This window comes from Nesoenas mayeri (assembly GCF_963082525.1).
Source record: "Nesoenas mayeri genome assembly, chromosome: 7".
Taxonomy (NCBI): Eukaryota; Metazoa; Chordata; class Aves; order Columbiformes; family Columbidae; genus Nesoenas; species Nesoenas mayeri.
The window spans coordinates 18,790,582-18,812,988 of record NC_137551.1 but is presented as its reverse complement, the minus strand read 5'-3'; the positions used below and the strand labels follow the sequence as shown (position 1 = coordinate 18,812,988).

General features: G+C 45.2%; 1 protein-coding gene across 1 annotated transcript in view; it reads left to right on the top strand.

Annotated features, from left to right (window-relative positions):
- Positions 1–22,407, top strand: part of TLL2 (tolloid like 2) — a gene marked incomplete at its 3' end in the record, with an annotated part of 89,386 nt that overhangs the window by 23,109 nt on the left and 43,870 nt on the right. Inside the window, exon 2 of the mRNA XM_080347682.1 lies at positions 8,849–8,959. Coding sequence (XP_080203808.1) covers positions 8,849–8,959 — 111 coding nt within the window. The remainder of the gene's footprint in view (positions 1–8,848; positions 8,960–22,407) is intronic.

Below are 22,407 nucleotides of genomic sequence, written 5' to 3'. Positions count from 1 at the left end.
TGCAACATTTCTTTCCTGGTGCTGGTGGGTAAAGAACAATGAGCAAAATGAGCCTGTGTTTGCTTTCCTTGTCTGGCCCTTGAGTAGACATGATATATCGTTAGCAACCCCCTTTCATCCAGGACCATGTGGTTTTAAATTGTGAGCCTGCCTTAAAGTTTGCTCCAAGCAGGCCAGAGTTGCTACCTTCCTCTTTGGAGATGCAGCTCAGATAATGGCTCTGCTCCTGTTCATTTTTGTGATGAGTGAATTTTTTTTCTGTGGGTGGGCAGGTGGCAATGAATTCCCCTGCTGCATTGCTTGGGGTGAGAACAGTGATGTTTTGACGGCTAGTGTGTCAGGGAAAAGGGGTGGATTTTGCAAAGGAAGCTGTCACCTGAAGGAAAAACATCCCTCCCCAAGTGGTAAGTCAAATGAGATCTAATGGTTCACTCTGTGTTGTGAGCATGGCTGGTGGAATGTCCTCAGTGGGGGGACAGTGCTTAGCTACTGAGCTGTTCCAAATCACGTTTAGGGTTAGAGCAGTTTGTCTTAAATTTTCTTCTGCCATCTCTAAGGTTGTTCCTTCTCAACTTAATTTTGAGGAATAAATCCAGAGCAAGTCACATGGTATGGGAATTACCTGAGGAGAAGGTCTGACCTTGATTGTCTCCTCCCAGAAGACTGAAGCTGGTGGCCAGAAGGCTCAGAAAATCTCTCCGGTGTGACAGCTGCTGAGGGGGACGCTATGTGTTAGGTCAAGGTCTCCTAACCCGTGGTACCAAGAAAGTAGTGTTGAAGAAGGACCTGAATGCCTGAGACAGAAACTGTTGGCAGCCAGTCCCTGTGCCTGTCCTTGAGGTGGCACAGGGTGAGAGGGTGATCCTTATCTTCCCCAGCCTTAAAAGGTTGACTGCTGAAAATCAGGGCCTGTGTTTTCCACAAGTGGAGGCGAAGATCCTTTGAAAAGAGCTTGTTCCACTGCTGCACAGCTGGGCTACACTTAGTTGTCCTTATTTTGCTGCCTACCCCAGACTTGGCGTGTGCACTGAGATGTGCTTGCCACTGAAGACCTTGCCTTCAGCCCCAGGAGCCCAAGGTGGAGTGGTGTCTCTCTCTGAGGGCAGCTGGAGTTATTGGGGAGTTCAACTGCACTTGGAGTTCCTACCTTCAGGTTTTAGGTCCAGATATCTGGAGTACAACACCAGCCTCATACCTTAGCCAGTTCATCATGTTTGCACGATTTGGTGATGAAGATGGACAAGCAGGAAACTATGGAGATCTGATTGCTTAGTTACTTAGGACAAAAATGTTGCTAGTTCTTTAGACAAAAGTGCTGCAGGTATGGAGATAAGGTGGTTGATTTGAATTCTTGTGGTGATGGGGAGAAAAGGGGGTAGGAGAGGATCTGCTCTGTGCTGGCAGAGGCTGGGCTGAAGCCAGCAGCTGTGTAAAGTGTTACTTCTCTGAATGTGATTGTTGCTTGGGGCTTTGAATTGCATTAGCATGGAAAAATGCCTCCGAGCGAAGGGCCACAAATCATAGCTGGGCCAACAGGGAGGGAAAGAGGACTACAAAGCAGGAAATCAACTTAATACTCAGTGGGTGTTTGCAGCGTGCTCACCCTTCCTTCAAATTGCCAAAGGAAAGATTAATTAAAGTTATATTGAGCAGCAAAAATGATGGAGGGTGTGAGACAGGGCTTTTGTCGTACAGCTTTCTCCATAATTAATTGACAAAGGCATTCTTGGATTTCATTACCCAGAACTTTGCCATCTCCTGCTCTTAAATGGCAGCTGAAGCGATGCTGGATTTCCAAGCCATTTGTTGCTGCCTTGCAGGCTGAGCTGAAGAGGGACACTTCATAGGCTCTTGGAGAAGGTACCGCCTCTGTTAAGGAGTGCCACCGTGCTATTTATGGGTCCTATCACTTAGGATCAGACCACAAAATGATTTTATCTGTTGGCAGTTTTGTTTCCTGGTTGCCGCTTGTAGTAAGGTTGAGAACTGTGTGCACTGCAAGGTGGTGTTGGCAGGGGATGGAGATAGCTGGTGCCCAGGTCTCTTGTCTCTGCTGTCTTTATTTAGTCAGAATAACTTTTGAGCAGGGTGTGACAAAAGCTATAGGAGGCCAGGGCTTGTCTGGACCATTTGCTAACTGTCAAACAGAGAGAATTGTGTGTGGCTCCTCTTTCCCTGCATCACGATCCAGCTGCCATCTGTGTCCCTTCTGTACTTTTCATGAAAAGTTGCACCTGATCAGCACTGTATTTGTGAGAGGCTTTTCCTGCTTGCACCAGCTGCTTTTCGAGGCTGTTGTGTGTTACTTTCCCTCTCTGGGGTAAGCTTTGGAGACACCAGGGCTTTGCCTTTATGATGGAGTTTCAGAAGCTAACTCCTCTAAGCTGAGATGCAGCTCAACTTGCCAGGTTCTACCTGTCAGTGACTATAGCATTTCTTCCCAAATTTTCCCTTGAAGATCATACCTTGGTTTATGGTAGAGCTTCCCTTAAATCTGGCTGAATATGAAGCTTTCTGCTCGTCCTTCTGAAAAGGAGCTGCAGTTCTCTCTAAGAGGGCAATGCAAGAGGCAGTTTCTACATGCCATGCTCTTATAAGGGGAAAACTCTCCTGGCTGCCCAGCAGTCCGAGGTCTGGCAATCTTGGAAGTTTGTTTCTTCTGCTGATTTCCGTAATAAATTCCTGAATATGCTTAATAGTGCAGGGCTGGGAGACGTGGAGCAGGGTGAAGCTTTGGATTAATTGGATACAGTAGCTCCAGTCTTTATTGGCAATATGAACACCGTGGCCATGCCCGACTTCTTTTTGTTGAGCATTATTGCTGTGATGACTAATTGCACCTGGCTGTGGGATACTGCAGAAAATAACTTTATTGTTTAAAAAGTGTATATAACACTCTCTTGATGCAAGGCCAGGACTACATGTTTCTGAAATCAATGGTAATTGATTGGACCAAGAAGAGGATAAAGTGATCGCAGTTTAGTGCAAATGCTGGGTTTGGCACTTCTTAAACCACCTAGGACAGAAGAAACAGTGGCTGAGTTGGTTAAATTACATGAAGTCATCAAACCAAGGGTTTTGATTTGTTTTTGGCAAGGACATCTTGCCAGGCTATTGGCTTAAAGAGAAGATAAGAGGTCTGTCTGTTCTGAGTCACCATTGGCTCTTTCTCTATGTGGCTCTTAACTTTGTTTAACTTGGAGAACCAACAGACTTATCAACACTAGCCCTGTTTAAAAAAGCAATTTCTCTGCACTCTCTTCTACAGGCTAGGAAAGTGTTAACTGCTCAGCTTATGGATGTAGGTAGCCAATGACACAAAATACATGCTTTCTCATCATCCCTGGGTGCTCTAAACAGAGACTGTTGCTTCATAGTCCACTAGCTCAGTGCAGTAAAAGATTTTTTTTTCTTCTGTCTTGTCTACCTTATGTACAGATTGCTTGCTCAAGCACTAAGCAATCGAAAATGGAGAGATGCCCAAGCAAGGATGGGATGGGGTAGTATGTAGTTGAGAGCTAAACATTGGGGTGGAGGGAAGAAATGCTGAGCTGGCAGAAGTTGAGGGGAAGAATCTCCCTTTGAAGTGGTGATACAGAGTAGGGATGTGCTGCTTGCACTTGGGACCAAGCTGGATCTGAAACCTCTTCCTGCTTTGTGAGAAAAGAAGGTGCTGAAGTCAAAGCGCCCCCTCAGCAGAGTGGAGCATCTGTGGCCATGGTGGAGTTGGACAGGAGCTGGGAAAGGTACTTGTGTCCCTCAAGCAGCAGGAGGGGGCCAGGGTCGCCTGGGCAGATGGACAGCCAAGTGAGTTGCAGAGCTTGGTGTCACTTGCACAGAAGTGAGGTCTCCAAGTGAATTTAACTGCCTGTGGTGTGGCTTTGTGCATGTCTGTCTGGGGGGTAGAGATCAAACTACATATGTTTGTGTGTCTGTGATAGCTTCTTCCTAAAGTCTGTTGTCTGCCTGCATGTAAAATGTGGCCAAGAGGCACTCTGCAGACTGTGTACAGCTTGCAGGGAGAACAATTCAGAGCTGCACAGCCAAAGCCCAATCTTGATCAGCATTGCCATGGGACATGTGCCATCAGTTAGAGCAGAAAGCAGAGAGAGCAAAAAAGTTATGAAGCTCACATAGCTCAGTGAACTTTGTGTGAAAACAGGAGGGGTTAATCCAGTCCCTTGGGTTTTGCACCCACATTGAGCAGCATTCTCAACCCTGTAAGGTGGTCTGAAGTACTGGGCAGCAGCCATCCCCGTGCAGAGCTTTCTTGTGAAGAGGCAGGTGTTTAACCATTTAAGAGCCCGTAGAGGGAGCTGCTTTGCTGCCTGTGGCACGGATTCCCAGCTCTGTGTTCACATGTGCCCTTCTGCACTGCTCATTGTAATGGGAATGGATTCATAGGTTGTTGGACTAGAGTGACTGCCATGTCGATGTGGAAGAGACGAAGACCTTGAGTGAGGAAGCAACCAGCAGCAGGAGAGTTATGAATGTTAAAATGAAAATATAGTCAAGAAAAATATGTTTCTCCTAACTTAATTATGGCAAGTGCTATAATTGATGGCACTGAATTGATCAGTTCTTGGTTAAAATAACGTGGCATTCAGCCAAGGGAGAGCATGTATCATTCCTTATATCTGGTCATTGTGTAGGCTCACATGCATGTTTGCAGCTTTGGACAAACTCAAGCCCAAAGTATTTCTTTGTTCCTTCATTGTCACCTTCCAGGAAAATAAATTAATTGAACATCAGTCAGAATTTCTGTCCTAATCCAGTCTCCTGCAGATAACTTCCCAAGAGAGGGTGCTGTGGGAGCACTGCATGTGATAATTTAGGCAGTTCAGGTTTCTGCAGAAGTCTGAACTGGGATCCAGACTCTGATTCCCAGGAGATCTAGACAGTTTTGAAATATTCGTTGCCATTTAGAAGTGGACTGTCTTAGACGTTCCCCCACAAACTGAGACTCATTTCTGAAATGAAATATGCTCCCTGGGCAGGGGAGCTCCCGCTCACTGAAAACTGAATTGCTGGGAAACGCCGCTGATGCCAGCTCTGGCTCCAGACACCCTTGCTGCATGGAAGGGTTTACTGCCAGAGCCTTTGAGCAGCTTATCCACGAAGCTGGCCGGTAGGAAACTTTGATTGTTCCTTATGAGGAGAAACAAACTGATCCAGGTGAAAACATAATGGCTGAATATGGTGGTCTTGATGCTTTTCTTTTACTCGTTACTGCCACTTGTTTCCCGTTCTCCTTTGGCTTGAGTGTGCGGTGCTCAGGTTGTGGCCCTATTTCCAAAATGTTGGTTTGCGTTATTTTCTCTCCTTTCACAGGTTTCTACCTTGTTTTGAGGCCTTGCTCTTCACTGTGGCACAGTTGTTAGTTTGTCCAAAGGAATGTGTTGAGTTTTTATTTTGAGGTATGAATCTTTCTTAGCATACTTCAGAATTCTGTTCTGCTGGTTCTTGTGCCAGCGGGTGGCTCAACAACAGCAGCAGACCTGTCTTCCAGCGAAGAAAGGAATATGGAGGTGCTGGGAACACACCTTGATCTGTTGATTTTATTTATCTGTGGTTAGACTGCAGTGTTACCCCTAATGAAACTGTGGCCGGTGTTGACAATTAAATCTCCTAGTGCTCAGACCTGTCAGGTTCGGAAGCATCAGCAAATGATCAAAAATAACTGGCGTGTTTTTACCAATGCATAAATAGTCATAATGTTGTTTGCCAGGAGGTGGCACTCATTATTGTCTGCGTATGCCCAGCACTCCTTGCCAGCAGCTCATGTTCCTAAGGTGGGACATTGATTTTCCCTTTACTTTTTGGATAGGGCAAAATCAACTCTACAACTAGAGAAGCTGGTGCCTTATGATCTTCCAGCATGGAAGCAAACTCTCATATTTGTTCCATCAACATTAATAAGTGCTGCTCTGTTCTTACTATCCAAAAGGATTAATGCATCTTAAAGAAAAGCTGGCACGTTGTTGTACTGAGTGTTAAGAGTGTGCACCTGGCTGTATGCTGCAGAGCTCTCTGCCAAGAGAAATACTGCTTTTCCAGTTTGTTAGCCTGCTGTTGGGAGACTTGAAATTTTTTTTGTTTGTTTTTGTTTTCTTTTTTGGAAATTCTCCCACATTAAATTAAAAAGGAGACATTGGTAAAGGAAATCAGAAGGGATGCTTTGAGATGCTTCGTTTGCCAGCAGTCTCTGAACTTGTGACCCTTTAAAATAAAGTACTTGGGCTTTCCTGTGGGATGACTCCCTTGGGGTGGAAGCAAGCGTCTTTCAGGCTTGCATGCCTTTAGGAAGGAGCTTTTGACAGCACAGGAGAAGTTGCAGCACAGCATTCTCAGCCGGGACTTCCAGCGAGGAAGTTGTTCAGCTGGTTTGGGGCTGTGATAAATCATGGTTCCCCTGGAGCACACTGGGACTGCAGAGAGCTGGTAATAAATGCTAGGGAAATGCAGCTTTTGTAGTGGGCCATCTTTCAGGATGATGTATGGCTTTGTAACAGAAAGAGATTCCTTTGCTAGGGCTGGGAGAAAACTGCTGCCTTCCATTGGGAAGGAAAATGTAACAATTCCATTGATGTAAATCCGTGCTGCAGGCCTGCTCTGAAAGCTGTGCTTTGGCACGGGCTGCCTTAGCCCACGAAACAAACTGTGTCGTACTAACACAGGGGAGCCACCGAGAGCCCAGGGTGGTAGTAAATAGTTTAGGGCTGAAGTAGAATGATAGGTTTGGCAGGAGGATAGGGAATGGATATCAAATTAGCCAGTGTAATAGCGACCTATCAAATGTGGCTGGGGAGGGAATAGAATGGTGTGGGATGCTGTTTGCATATCTGCCCCTTGACTGCACCGTTGTCTTGAGCAAATAATTTATCTGGACAAAAAAAAAGTCTTTTCTTCAAATTGCAGTTATAAGAGCATATGTCTCCGCTTTCTTTCACTGGCCATTCCCAATCAGCTTTGGATGTTTGGCCATGCTGGTAGACTTGTTAACTGGTGGGGGATCTGGCAGTATTTTAGGTTCTTCTCTGTTGATCATGAGTGCTTGGATTGCCAAGAAGTTGGGGAGAGTTCTGTGTTTGTGTAGCAAACAGAGGCTCTGTCCTAGTTACAGTTGATGTCAGCCTGTGTATAGGTTTGTCTGCACTAACAGTGGTCTCTTCTGGAGCTGTTGCCATGCTTCTGTACTCTAGGGTTTAGTACCACTGCTAAGGAGACCCAATCAAAAAGACAGACCCAGCCTCCTTTGGGACTTTCTCCCATTACTATGCTGTGGCCAAGTAACCAGGCGGGGACAGCTTTGTTCCAGGGAAAGGGAGATGCATGTGAGTTCCCTCTACTCAGGCCAGGGCTCTGCAGCTCATAGCAGCTCTTGGCTGGGTTGGTTTGTGGTAGCCAGGATTTGCCCAGTAGCAGGCAAAGGCTTCTTGCCATTCCCGTCTTCCAGAACAGTGACACTGGCAAATGCTGTTGTACTATCTGAGATGCAGAATAAGAGGAGGCAAGTGCTGCATCAGAACCAGGGCCATGTTACATCAGGAAGTACTCTCTGAGTTAACCTTTTGTAATTCAGTTGCCACAGACTGGATTGCGAGTTTCTGGTATTCAGGCAAGGGTCCATATTTTATTTGGTCTTGGCAGTAGAAGTGAAATGATTGGTAACATGCATTGGTTTCTCAGGCCTAACATGCTTTGATCAGTGATGTTGCTAGTGTAGCAATGGGATGTTTTTCCACCCTTAGTAATATAGATGTTGTTGACTTAACAAGAGAAGAAAAATTATTCCATCAAATCTGGTCACTGTTGCAGACTGTGAATCAATATTGCTCTTGTTAAACTGTACCACTGATTAATTTGCTTGGTTTTATTTTTTTTTTTATTATTTTTGTCAACTTATGCAGGCTTCTTTTATGAGTTTTAGCACTTCTGTTCATAACCTGATTGTTATCTCTGAAAGATCTGTTCTGCTTGGTCAAGTGCTTCATTGCCTGTGTTTATTTTGTTCGCATTCCCAGAATGGTAACTGCGCACTTCAGCGTCAACTCAGTCAGGATACTCCCAGGGTATAATTTGTTCCACTCAGATGATTTCCAGTCTGTTTCTCTGAGCTGTGAATGTGGAGGTATCAGTTTGTTTACCTTATTTTCATGGCTTCTGGCTGAATCTCAAGGATGTTTACAAAATTTTAAAAATCTGCAAACTTATATATGGGTAACTGATCCACAAGAGGATAAATAATTATCGTTTCTCTACCAAAGTGGAACTGGTAGGCTGGCTCTCAGCTTGGCTTTAAGGCAGTGCAGTGTGTCTGAGTGCTAACCCCGTGTATGAGAGGTCCTGCAGGGTGACAACTGCAGCCTTGAGATGTCTGCAGCTGAGCACGAGTCCTTCACCACTGTCCTCCTGTCCTGTGCAAATTGTTGGCCTGGGAATTATGTGATTGCAACATCCCAGGATCTGAGCTGCAACTTCACTAGTTCCTTCAGACTAGGGAAATGCCAGTGATTGTCCTCCTTGTAGGCTTTAATGAAGGGTGAATGCCACCATCTTAGCGCCTGTTTGAGAGCCAGACCTTTAACAATGTAACCTGAAACACATACCTGTAACACGAGGAATCCCAGCTAATCAGCTCCTTTTGGTACATCTGCACAGTGGCTTAATTTAAATGCTGTTGCTGGGCCTTCACTGATGTCCACTCTGTACTTTGAAAACTACTACTGTGTATTACCTTTTTCTGGTCCATGGAGTAATCACCTTTTAGGTGTGATATGGGGCGCATAGGAACTGTACTTCCCTTCCAAAATAAAAACTAAACTAATTGCAGTTTGTTTCTCTCCAGCTGCCTTTTGGGGAGATATCGCTTTAGATGAAGATGATCTGAAGCTGTTTCAAATAGACAGAACTGTTGACTTAACAAAACACTCAGATGGAAACGCAAGACACACTTCAGGTAAGGGCAGCCCCAACATGGTGATGCCTCTTTCCCCTCCTTTTATCCTTGGAGAGGAAGGAGTTCCCTCTCACCTGTGGTGCCTGTTCCTGCAGGCAGGGAGGTGCATGCAGAGCTCAGTTATGTCACCGAGGGTGGGATCCAACTCTGAACTTTGTTAAACAAGAACTGAATTGCAATTTGATGTAGCCAATTCTATCTTGTCTGAGGGAGAAGATTTTCAAATTTACAACACTGGTCTCTTTCTGCAAGGAACTGCCTTTCTGCAAATTTGGAAGTAAATGTGTTAGAAATAGGGACACTTGGTTTGGCATTAGTTTTGACTTTTATTGTTGTCCCACACTTTTATTGCAATGTACAGTCTTAATGGAATAATGCATTTTTTCAGCTCTTTACCTAGGTAAAACCCACTGCAGTCTTGCATACAGACTACTCTTGAAGTGATGTTATAATTGAAATAAGTTAACAATTGTGTTGATTTTTCTATAAAGCAAATAATAGATGGTGTAACACATACTTATGTTGCCCCCTTGCACTGCTCTTGTGCATGCTCGGTCTTGTGCCAGACCAGAGTTGTTTCTTAACCCAGGAGCTCTCTCTGGACTCCAGCTCTAACAGTCTCCAAAACCCCCTGCAGTAGGTTTAGCGGCTTCTCTGCAGAGTTGTTGCCTCTTCTCCACTTTATGCTGCAAGAGAGAAATTGCTGGAAGTCTGAGCTCTGAGAGGTTGAAAAGTTGGGTAGAGCCAGGAATCACTGAAACTGCATGTTCACCTGACCCCTGTGCATCTCAGCTCATATTGTATCGTTTGTAAGGACTGGTGGCTGGTTCTGTATCCTTGTGACTGCCTACCTTTGCTTTCAGAGCATCTTAGCATTGTATAGATCATGTTCTGGGGATGAGTGCTCCAGCTTCCTGTTGGCATGAGTGTGAAAGATTACACATCCAACACAAAGGCATGATTTTGTTGTCAATGTAACTGATTAAGCTCATGGAAATGCTGACATTCTGGGCAGAGGAGGGCTGTCCAGTTCTTCAGATTAGATTGCTCCCTAGAAGTGCAACTATCCTGTGCCGTTGTTTGGCTTAGCCCGTTGATATCACGTTTTGAGCTGTGACAGATGATTAGGAGTAGGTTGCCTTCAGAGGAGAAGGTAAATTAGAAAATGAGGACTAAGTGAGACAGGCAGCGTTCATCTGTTCTGCATCCCTTTGTTAGTTCCTGAAGTCAAATGAGGAGACTACTGGAGGAAACAAAGCCAGGTGGTATTTGACTGTATTTAGTCTGCTCTGGTGGCTTTTTTTAGTTGCCATATCTAGCACATTTCTTTTCACTTGGCACTGGTACCAGACCTGTGTCATCTGGCAAATGAATTGTGTTTTATAACATGCATTTCTATCATGTAGTGCAAGCACTGGTCTCTTACAACCATGGCTCGTGTTGTATGGCTGGACTAGTCTCTTCCTTGCAGCTTTTACTGACCGAGGCAAAGGCAGTGCACCATACATTGCTTTGCTTTAGGTGAATGGTGGGTGATATCACATCACTTGCTTGGCCCTGTTCTCATCTCTGTCAGGCTTCATTTGCCCCCTGGCTTTCAGCCCCTGGCAGTGCCATCTGACCAGTGGGTAGCCCCTGTTCTGCAGAGCCTGCACAGAGGGACCTCTGCGCTGCCCTGCCAGGGGCTCTCTGCAGGGGCACGAGGGGCTGGTTCTGCTCTTGTGGGGCTTGCTTGACACTCATGTGAATTGTAAGAGGGTGGTCTACTTCAGCATGGTGGGGATTGGGACCCATTCTTCCCTGGGAGAAACTCCTGCTCTCTGCTTTTTTTATTTCCAGTGGGAAGAATGCAACCTCTGTACAGAAACAGCCTAAGACCTTTTATGAATGGGACCCCTTGAATTATAACATTTCAGAGTTCCCTAAAGCTGTTAATCGGATTAGTTGTATAGTGGAGGAAGTACTTAATACGTATATACAGACACGCAGGCTCTTCGTATCTGGGAGCTGCAGTTCTGAACATGCTATTAGGCCAGGCATTCTTCTTCACATGTGTTGTTTTCTTGTCCCCAGAAAATGCTGTTTGGCTGGGAGGAGGGGTGAAAATTGTGCCATTTGACACTGTTGGGCTGTTTATAGGCTTACACCCTATTAGCTTGTGTGGAGCATCTGCAGCTGTCAGGCCCTGGAGAAAGAATAACGTTCCCATGTTCCTATGGCAGTGGACATCGTTCTTCACTGTATTCAGCTGAAGGTGACCTGTTTTAGTAAAAGCTCTGCCTTGGTTCGTGAGGGCTGAGACTGCCAGATGTTTCAAGGTTTCCCATTCTTAATTCTTCTCATCTTCTTCCAGTCTTGCTCTAGAAAGGTAGTGATGCCCTTCTCTAAGAGAGGGGCAGGGAATCTGATCTGTGGACCGCCTGGATTCTGCCACAGGTCTCTGTGCTGAGCTTAATTTCACATTGTGGACCTACTTCAGGCTTGATTTCTGCATTAATTTCCTCCTTGCAGAAACACTATAATCACTCTTTAGACCCTCAGAGTTTGGGAGTGTATTTGAGAGTGGGATGTCTTTTATTTTGCTGAATCAGCAGTGCCCTTGTTTTAGCTTCTGGGAGAATGGATGCCTTGAAGTTCATTGTTTCCAAGCATTTTCTCAGCAATATTTTGAGCTACTGTTTCATTCCCACTATGTGTGATGTAAAGCAACAGACTGAATAGTATTGTCCTCCTGGTGAAGTCACAGAGCAGGGTCATGGTTCTTTCCCTCAGAGCTTTCTGGTGATGCTGTGGAAGATTGTTTATGGGGGGTTTACAGTTAGGGGTAGCTGTCTCCTTGGTACCCAGCTTGGTACCTTGCTTCAGAGCACCAGCAATTATGTCCCTCTTCAGCTTTGTCTGGATGTCTCTGTCCAGTGTGTCAGGATTATTTTGTGTGATTGGTCACATAAAGGATTTGCATTACGTAGGGAATTGCATCACTTGTGTTATCTACTTAAAGCTTTTTGGAGTGCAGAATATGACCTCATAGTCCTTATTTATATGAGCTGTCTTCTTTGCTCCAAAGAAGCTTCCATTCCAAGGATTTGTCAGAAAGAGCACAGACTGAGCAGCTGAAAACTGCAGAAGGCTTTGCAATACCATCTTGTGTGCAGACATCATTCTCTGATATGTTTACAGCAGTAGGGTTTTCTTCAGGCTGTGTTGAGGGAAAAGCAGGCATGATGGCAGTCTACAGCTAAGTCTAGCCCATTTAATCCAAGTAGTTTTTAGGTGTCTGCCTGTTGATCTCAGGTGACTTCGTTAAAACTCTGAGCTCTAAGATAGCAGAGAGTATTTGCAAACAGTGCAGATGAACTCTGAGTGAATGCCAGCAGATGTGCTCTTCTAAGAGGGCTCAGGACTGCAAACTATAGTTCATTTCTCATCTGGACCCTTTCAGGATTTGCCTGAAGATTAATTCCATGGTGCTTTCCTCAAACCCAGTTTTAAATAATTCCAGTTATATGACTTGTGTGCTCCTTTACACAGGTCTTTCAACCTCAGCTTTGTTCTACCTGAAGCTCAGTTTTACTCTTGTCAGTGATCTGGTAAAAGAACTGTTTACAGTTGCACAGTTTGACCCCTCTTTGAGTTGAGGTAAATGTTGTTCTAGTTTTCCAAACCAGAAAAAAAGTTGTTTTTTTTTTCTCCTATTAGCTGCCCTTCTTTGAAACTTAGGTCCTAAGCTCAAAGAATTGCTTGTGTTCTTTTTGTTTGTTGATTATTAGAGAATCTGCAGGCCAAACTATGCCCTCCACATCATCTATTCATCTTGCTATTACTATCTGTAATAAGAATCTGCCAAACAAGAAATTTCCTTCTCCCCCAAAAGTGTTTTGGAGCTAGAACAGGAGAAAACCAGTAAGGGATGTTGTTAAAATTAAAGTGTTACTTTCCATTTAAGTGCTTAAGTTTGCTGCTTCCCCGTCTCCATTTCTGTGGGATTAAGTTTAGATGCTATGTTTGCTATGAAAATTGGTTGTTCTCATGCAATGGTGTTGAAGCGGATAGCCTCAGGATTTGGCCCCATAGAGATACAGTAATGGTTCAAAACATAATTAAAAGCATTAGGTACCTGGAGATCTGCCAGTGAGTGCTGTCCTCAGCAAGCCCATGCTTCACCAGCTCCTAATCACTTTGATGAAAGATTTTTTTCAAATAAATTAGTTTTGAAAAGTTTCTCATAGTTGGTGGGGTGTGATTATTTTTTTTTTTAAACTTTAGTGAAAATATTTGCTTTTACAATATAATTTTTGTTTAGAAGAAACTTGAGTCAAAGAAGATTCCTGTGCTGCTGAGAACCCCCAGATATCTTTGACATGTGGGGAAACAAGCAAACCCACAGGCAGGTTGTCCCCTCTCTTTTGGACCCAAGAGAGCCTGCTGCTGCAAGGTGACTGTTTTATTGCTTTATCTGCTGAAGCATTCACCATGGAGGAAGAAGACCTTTCCTTTTCTTGCCATGCCTATGAGAAGGCTGTGCCTATTTAATTAATCCTAACAGGTTTAAATCTTTTCTGGCAGTTTAGGGATTAAGAAGACTTTTCTGATTTTTCTCTTTTCCTGACTTTTGTATCACAGAGGCAGTTTCTAGTCCTGAAAGGCACCTCTGTGGGTGAGGAAGGCAAGTTTGTCTCTCCTGGGTCTGGCACCAGCAGAAGCAGGAGTCCGGCCGCCCTCGCTCGTGCCGGGCCAGCGACTGCATCCCGCTGCCGCCAAGAATGCTTTTCCACAACAGTCAAAACAGGGTTGGGATTTTTGCCTCTGATCCTGAGAAGTTTTTAGGCTCATGGCTTAAAGGCCTTGATGAGGCTTTCACTCTGCCACAAGTGAGTGGCAGGAAGGATTTACAGAGCATCTTTGCTAGCTACAGTGAGCAATACTTCAGATAACAGTGCAGCTGGAACAGGGATATGTTTGATCCCAGCATTTCTCCTGAAATCTGAGGGAAGACAGAGGCTGCCATGAATGGCTGGAGGCTCTGACAGCAAATTTATGCAAGTTATTCTCTGGCAGACAAGGCAGACAGGAGTTCTGCATTAAACTTTCTCTTAATAAGAGCAGGGAGTTGGTTTGTTGGCACACACTAGCTCCACTATTCTTGAGCATGCTGTGAAAATGCAGGCAGCTGCTCCACCAGATCTGCACAAGGTCCACATCTGCAGAAGGCTGCTTTGCTTTTTCTTGCTTTGGGGTGCCATGATCACCTGGTTTCATGGGAATCTCTGTGTTTCAGGACTGGCTCAAAGCTTTTTTTTTTTTTTTCCCCCTGTAGCATGACAACCCAGGAATCACAGATTTAAATGCAATGTGTGTAAAGGGCTTTGGGCTGTGGAGGCAAACCTTGAAGAGATCTGGAAGGGAGCAGAAGAATGTGCAGTCCTGTGTGACTGCACACCTGAAAGTCTGTATGGTGTGGGGCGGGGGGGGGGCGGGGGAGGGGGGTATGGCTACAGTGCTTTTCAAGCTACTTAGCAGCTTTTCATTCACTGCCTATGGTGGGCTGTCAACACCTGGAACAGGTTTCCCTGTTCTCTGGTTACAGTCCTGAGAAATGGCATTGATTCACGCGTGACATGGGGATCGCTCGCAGGACAGGTTGCTGGAGTGCAGCTCTCCTGCCAAGAGTTGTGCTGTTCAGCCAGGGTGGAGAATAAGATTTCTTCTCCCCTGGAGCACTGGAGGTGCTGGAAGCACTCACAGGCAGGGCTCTGGGAGAGGCTGCTCAGTCTAGGGGCTGTGCCCAGTAGCAGTGCTGCACATTACTTCCAAGTCGTCTCTGATGCTATTGTTACGTTTCTAGTGCAATTTAAGTTAGTACAAAATCAACTTCCAGAAGAATGCAAAATCCAAGGATTTTAGAGCATAACTAACTGAGGTTTCAGGGAAGATGTAATTTATGGATTTGAGGGAGAGACTGTTGAATTCAGCTGACTTGACACATGCATGCCAAGCTCAGAGTTGTTTTCCCCTTATAATTCATGTTTGGTTCAGAGCAGAAAAGGAGGACTTCAGCATTACTGGATTCAGTGCTGCCTGGGGCCCAACATCTAATTCATTTAGGCTCAGAGCATATCTATGGGTTGTGCTAACTCAGTCTGAGCTGTGTTGGTTGTAACCAGCCAGGAGTAATGCAAATAACTATGTATGTGCTGTAACATAACCCACATCTGTGAACTCTCTACAGACGTTTGCTCTTCCAGTGGGAAATCTTTAGTGAAGGTTGCTTCCTCTTGTGTGGGTAGAGGAACATCTTTGTTCCAAGAGATCTGTCTGAGGGCTCTGTCCATCCTTTTGCACACCTCCTTTCAGTTTTCCACAACACGTGGCGTGCACTTTAGGGATGTCTCTTTGCAGTCTATGCAGTCTCTTAATAGGAAGAGGAGACTCAGTCTGCTCTGTGGAAAGGTAGGTGCCAAACGCCTGGTGCTTGGCGTGTTGCTGAGGTTTGTTTAGCTGTGCCAAATGATTTTTCCTACAACTAGCCCCAGTGTTTATCTTTGAGTCCATTCAGTTGAGCATTTTACCAGAGCAGACAACAGAATGAATTTCCTGTAGTTCTGTAGTTTGCTAAGGCAAGGCAGGAGCTCCCTTTTGGAAGAACTGGGTGAGTTCTCTAGATCTGAGGGTGCTCTTGTTCACACTGGTGTTTGGAATTACCCTCTTTCCGTAGTTCCACATTGCTGTACAGTAAGCCAGTGGTTTTATTTTTGCAGAAAAGCAGATAATGTGTTGGGTTTTTTTTTCCTTCCAGCCCAGAGTCTTGCAATCCTATTGCAACCTTCTCAGAACTGCCTGATTTTCTCCAGCATAAAAATAATTGCCTAGAAACTGCATGACCCTTGGCTATTGCTGATGAACCTTCCAATTTGCCCTGTAGCTAAGGCTGTCCTGCTAGCAAATGCTGATCTTTAGGGTTGATATTGTCATTGCAAATGCTTTTCTTTTTCAATTCCTGAGTGCCAATTTGAAGTCCTTTTTGGAAAATGTTGAGAGGGATTTTTCTCTCCAGTTGCTGATCTTGGGGATGCACTTTTGCTAGTCACAGGAACAGTCTGCCAGTCTGGTGCCTGACAGGAGGAGAGGATAGAAGGGGATCAAGTCAAGGTACCAAAGCATAGGACGCGTGTATGTGCAAAGAGGACAGATCTCCTTTGCAAGGTTGAAGCAGCTTCGAGTCAGGACAGCGCGGCAGTCAGGAGCAGGGAATGTGCCTTGTCCGGCATGTCTGCCTGTTCTCATCTTGCCCCTGCTACTGGGCTGATCTGTCAGACAGCGTGTGTGTGGTGATTGCACAGACTTCGGGTCTGGAGCCCCGGGGCTGTGCTGCATGGCACATGTGCTGGCCGGTCCAGTGAGCTGCAGCTCAGCACAAGGCGTGGATTCTGCTCTGGAGTGCTTTGCATCTCAGACTTCCAAAAGCACAGCACAGGCCAGCTTTGTGGTTTTGGCTGGGCTGTTTTGCCCTTTCTGCGCTGCTTGCTTCCAGTAAGGAGGAATTCCCTTGGCTGTTCAGTGTGGTGGTTTCTTTGCTCCTGCCCTTGTATGCGTGAGGTGTGTATGTATGTATGTTCTGATTTTTATCACTCCATATATGTGTTACACATTCAGCTCTCCTGCTTTGGATATTCCCACTCATCCTTGGGTCACCCGTAGCTGATTTCCCATTGCCCAGAGGGCTGTATTCTCCTCCCTCAGGAGCCAGTTTCACCTTGCCCCCTACCCAAAGAGGCTTTGTTGTGTTTGGCTGTATCTCTCTTCCTATAATCACCAAAGGGAGTTAGTTAGTTGTTTTCCTTACTTGCCTCCTCAGACCTCTGCCTTAGGTGATACCTATAGCGAGCTGTCTCACATGCTGACAAATGCTCTTACCATTATCCCTGTTTCCCAATGCGTGTTTTGTTCCTACTTTTGCTGTGTTTTGTACATTCCCTATGTGACCTTGAAGTATGATGGGGGTGAGAATGTGGTGCTTGGGTGCTAGATAACATTTGAGTCGACATCAGATGTTATGGGAGAGCAGTCCACAGCCTCCCCGGGCAGTGAGCTGCTGCTCCGTGATGTGCCTGACTAGCAACAAGAGGTGCTGGAGTCTTTACTCCACCTGTCCCATCACAAGGTATGCAGGCTCTGATTTTCTTTGGACTAGGTTCTTTCCAGTATGACATGTTACTTCAAAACCAGTTGGGACCAGTGGGGCTTACAGTGTTCCTTCACACGGTGGGCTGTGGTGTTCCAAACTTGGCTTGTGACAAAGCAGAGAAATGCCTCACTCCCTGCAAGAGAAATAAAGTCCCTCCCCTTTCCCCTTTGCTTGTGATAAAGGTTGGGCTGTGCACAGAGAGTCCCAAGGAATAGGTGAAGATACCATGTGGTCCTGGTCAGGGCACAGCCTAAATGATAGAGCCCTGTTACTTGCTCTGTGTTTGCCAGGGTGTAAGATGTATTTTTTCCTCATTGTGGTTCCTGATGGCAGCTGGTCACATGCACCACAAAGTTTATTTTGCAAATGCACTGTTCCCTGAAATCAAGTTTTCTGGATGGTGGCCTCTCGCCTGTCAAAATAAGTGGTTTTATTTCTGCTGTGCTGCCAATATTCAGCCTTACGTAGTTTTTCTTTTAGTGATTTTATGAGCTTTGCTGTGTTGCTCAAATTAAACCACACAAGCAATAAAGCTTTCTGCACTGTAACGAAAATCCCCAGCTATTTCCAACTCTGCTGATTATTCATTCTGATTGGAAACTTTGGTGGTGTTTATCCTGTGAGTCCAATTTATATGCTGCTTTCAGAAATCAGCCAGGAAGGCAGTAACTTGGTATCAGTCTTGTCAAACACTGCACATCAGAAATCAATCAACTTAGATTTTGTTAATGAGCAATTAACTTTCTTTAAGCACCCAAAGACATCTGCAGAAACTATATACATTGATGCCACAGTTGAAGCTGCTTCTAAGCAGCCTGTTTCTATAGCTCCTTCCTATTCGATGTGGTACCACCATCAGCTTTGGGCATCACTGCAGCAGTATCACTGCACAGATGATGCTGCATCCCTGCTGATCCCTGCTTGACTTTGCTTGTCGTTGGCTCCCAGCTCCACTGCTTTCCCCATCCCATAAGTTCTCTTTTGGGCACATCTCAGGCACCTGGAAGTTGGTGCTAGGTAGCATTATTAACCCTTTACAGAGCTGGGGTAGTCACCTTGTAGAGCATTTATAACATCTGATTTCTGTTGGCATCTGTCTTGCTCTTGATCGCTCTTAATTAAATTTTCTTTTGCTCTTGTCTACAGCTGGTATAACACACTGGGAGGCTGTTCCTTTTATTGATGCCAGAAGAGTCTGAATAGTCTATTGTGTTTAAGTGGAGGTTATTAAATAGCTTTATATTAATTAACTGTGATGTGGGGAACACATGGGCAAATGTACTTGAGGAGATCAGTTTATCCATATGGAAATGACATTGGAAGTTAAATCCATTACCCTAATTGTAAAATTCGACAGTGCTTAGACAATAACCACAGAATGGCCTAAATCATGCATTTGTTTCAGAGCTGGACAAATGCCTAATTTCCTTGAACACTTGCTCAAATGAAAAATTGAATTTCCCTCAACTGCACAGGCTGCCTTGACGTTTCTGAGAGTGTTTTAGCAAATGACAGAAATGGTCAAAGAAAGAGTATGGAAGCATACTCTAATAAGCTCTGGAAGCAGTCATTGCAGGAAAGTCACTCCATGAGACTGGCTTGGATGCCTTGACCCTTGGGCTCTTTCCTTTCGAATGGGGATGTTGCTGTGCCCACAAAATAGAAGTTGCTTACCCCGTTCAGTGAAATAGCTGACAGGTCCAAGAAACAACTGGTAGGCAAAATGGCTTGATGGATAATAGCAAACAACAAATAAATTAGAAGAAGTTGTAAACTGCTCATGGTTGATTGTGAACAGAAAGGGGTTACATTTGTGGAATAAATGTGTTCACTCTGAGCTGCTTGTTCAGGCCTAATTTGGAAAGAAGAGCTGGTGTTTGTAGCTACAGTGGACAAAAAAACCTTCGCTGTGGCTCCCCTTTTCAAATGGCAAGGACAAAGTATTTATTCAGCTGTGAAGTGGGGAAAGAAAGCAAATTAGTTTTAGGCTAAAATGCTGGACTGTGTTTACTGCTGTAATTCTGAGGCCAGATGGTGACTTGGACACCCCTGGGGAAATGGTAACAAGTTTCTCCGGGGCAAAGATCAGAGGCAAAAGGAAATATTCGGATTATCTTGCTGTTCCACTTCCTAGAGCAGAGCAGATAGTGTGAGATGCATGAAGCTGTGCTGAGGAGGGGATTAGCCCCCTTTTTGCAGTTGATGGTGTTGCTGAATCCTGGAGTCGGTTTGTGGCAGAGAGTGGGTTTGAGACCTGACTTGCCCATTGAACTGCAGCTGCCTCTGGGTTGGATGGGGCAGCCTCTCTGCCAGCAGCTCGCTGCACTGGGGAAAGCTCCTCGGCTGCTTGTCCAGCTCCCCCGCTGTGTCTGTAATGGCTGCAAATGATTCCAACATCTGTTTGACCATGGGGCTGGAGGTGGCATAAGGCTACTTGGCAGTGGTCATGTTTGGCTTTCACTCTCAAAGCTTTTTAAGCCCCACTTGCCCTACTTCATACCTCAGTTTCTCTTCTGTTGGCAATCCGTTTGGGGTGTCCTTTAAACAAGCTGTGGTGGAGCTGGTTGATGATCAAGTGGACGCAGTGTCTATGCTACATCTACTTAGTATTCTCAGCTACCTATTAAACATGGCACAGGCTCCCAGGGGCAAGAAGTCACCAAAAATCTCCAAGAAGCTCCAGAATGGGGAGCATCTGAATGTCCAGGCAGAAAGCAATCTGGCAGAAAGGTCTCTGTGCTAGCACCACACACTCTTTGTGGCAGGAGTTTTAATTGCATTCAAACATAATTTAGCTTCCAGTGTAGCGTTTTCATTTTGAGTTAATTTTTATCCAGTATAAACAAGGTAGGGTGAAAACAAAAGGATTAGGAGGGCTCGTTGGGAGGAGTGGTTGGGGCAGGCTGCAGAGAGCCCTGGGCTCTGACAGGCAGCCCACAGCTGAACAGGACAGGGATGCTGCGGGCAGCAAGCTGTGCCTGGCTGTGCCCATAGCAGCCCGAGGCTGAAGCGATTAGACTGTGCAGGTCAGAGGGAAAGGGATGTAGCAGAGGGGGACCGGGGGGCTTGTACTGCCTGTTAGAACAGTAATGGGCAAACCCAAGCCAGCTAAGCCAGCTCTTACTGTTTACTTATCACCTGCAAGTTCACTTCTGTTTTTCTTTCCTTTCAAAGGAAAGACAGAGAAGGAGGAGGCTTATTGTGAGTGGAGAGGAATGTGATGGAGAGGCAGACACCTGTTAGGAGTAGATCTTGATCCATCAGACTGACAAGAAATGAAGTGCAATGGGGTGGGGGGATAATTGGTGCTGCACATTACTGCTTTGATGTGCTGGGAGGGGAAAAGTTGCACACTGTGTGTGGGGACTGGGCCACAGAGCAGAGATGCACATGAACAAAGTACTCGTGTACTCACTTTAGCTTTTAATTTTCACTTGCCTCAGTAAAAGCACTGTAAGCCAAGGACCTGCAGGACTCTCTAACTGCGAGAAATTGGTGACATGGAACAAGTTGTAGGTAATTATTTTCTTTCTTTTCTCTCTTATCTGTCTGTCTTTTTACCCCAGGGAACAGAGGTGGTTGTTACAGCCTGCAGGAAAAGGCCTCTTCCAGTCTTCTCAGTCCTTCCTTGTCTCCAGAGAACATTGTTCCCTTAAGCCTTGACTCTCACTTGAAAGGTTGGGTCAGGTTGTCCCATCTCTTGCAATTCTTTCTTCAAAAAGATGTGTCACAGTATAAAAGCGATGCTACCACTTCCAGAACAGCAGGGAATGCCCATGGAGAAAGCAGGGTGTTGGGGAATGCTGCTGCCTACGCTTCTGCAATGCCTGCTGTGCTTCTCCAAACATGGGTAGCCAGCAGAAGGGCTCAGAATGCAGCTCATATTTGTGACAGCTCTGCATTTGCTTAGTTGAGTTCACCTTCCTCTTCTTATGAACTTTCCTGGGAGGCTGATGTCCTCACCCTGCACAAGCATTTGCAGAGCTGATGTGGAGAGGACACATCTGCTTGTCGAGCCTCTGGACCCTGGGACTCTCTTGAGTTATTGCAGCTAGTCAGTTTACTCGGCTATGAAAAACAGATTCCTGCAGGGAATTTTGAGTTCAGAATTCTTCTCCTTTTAAATTTATTTTTCTTTAAGTAAACGGAGGGAACTTCAGCTATTGCACTGACAGGAAATGCTGAAGGATCTATCTCAGATCATTTGCTCAGATCTCCAGGGCCCTGGGGTTTATGAAAGGTTTTTGCTATAGACTCTCCACCAGCTCTGGGAAACATCTGTTCTGCATTCTGAATGTGTTTTCCCAGCAGAACCTGTTTTAATAAAATCATCACTTTCTCTGTGGTTAGAAAATCCAGTGCAATAAAGCATTTTTTTTTTTCCTATGCTAAAAACTTGTTGACCACTGGTTAATGAGGAAGTTAAAAAGCTGTGTGTAACATCGAGTTTGACTTGTCCTGTTCTTCCAGAAGCTTCTCTGATGGTCACAATATGACAGACTTTACCAGATCCAAAGCTCTGAACAGTGACGAGTGTTTCATGTTATCTGCACTTCTAGGGTGTTTTTGATGCCTCATTGGAGCCTCTGTTGAAATCCAGTCTGTAAGCTGTGGCATGTGAGTAGCACATACACTGAATGAGAGTATGAAAGCGAGACGTTTCAAGGCATGGGCAGGGGAGGAGAAATTGTAATAATTTTCTGAAAATGTAATTTATGATACTTTTTTCCCCTGGTTGTGTCGCAGCTCTGAAATGGCCTTTCTTTTATAGTAAGACATGTCAGAAGAAGTCTTGCTGAGGTTCAGTCCACGTGAGACCAGATCATTATGTGTACAATCAAGTTATTCTCTGCTGAATCAGAAAAATAGGAGAACCTGGGAAAGTCCTCAGCGCTCACAGGGGGCTCCTTTACCCCTAGTGGTGCTGATGGAAGCAGGGGTTGTAGCTTCATTCATAGAGGTGTTCCCCTGCGTGAACAGCAGCCATGGAAGGAAGAGAAGATCCAGTGAACATGGGTCTGGAGAGGAAAAATTAGCCTGGCTTGGAACTCCTCTGAAGGTGGGAGGTTTTGATTTTAATAGGAACTTTTCCACTTTGGAAAAAAGGGAAATGTTGCAAGCTCCATCCCATCCAGCTTCCCATGTAGGAACATTTTGTGTTCTCAAACTGCAATTTTTCAGACATGTGCAATTGCTATTGGCATTAGTTGGGTTTTAGGCTTAAATTCTAGGTAAGCATGGTCTGAAAATGAAGCTTGATGTA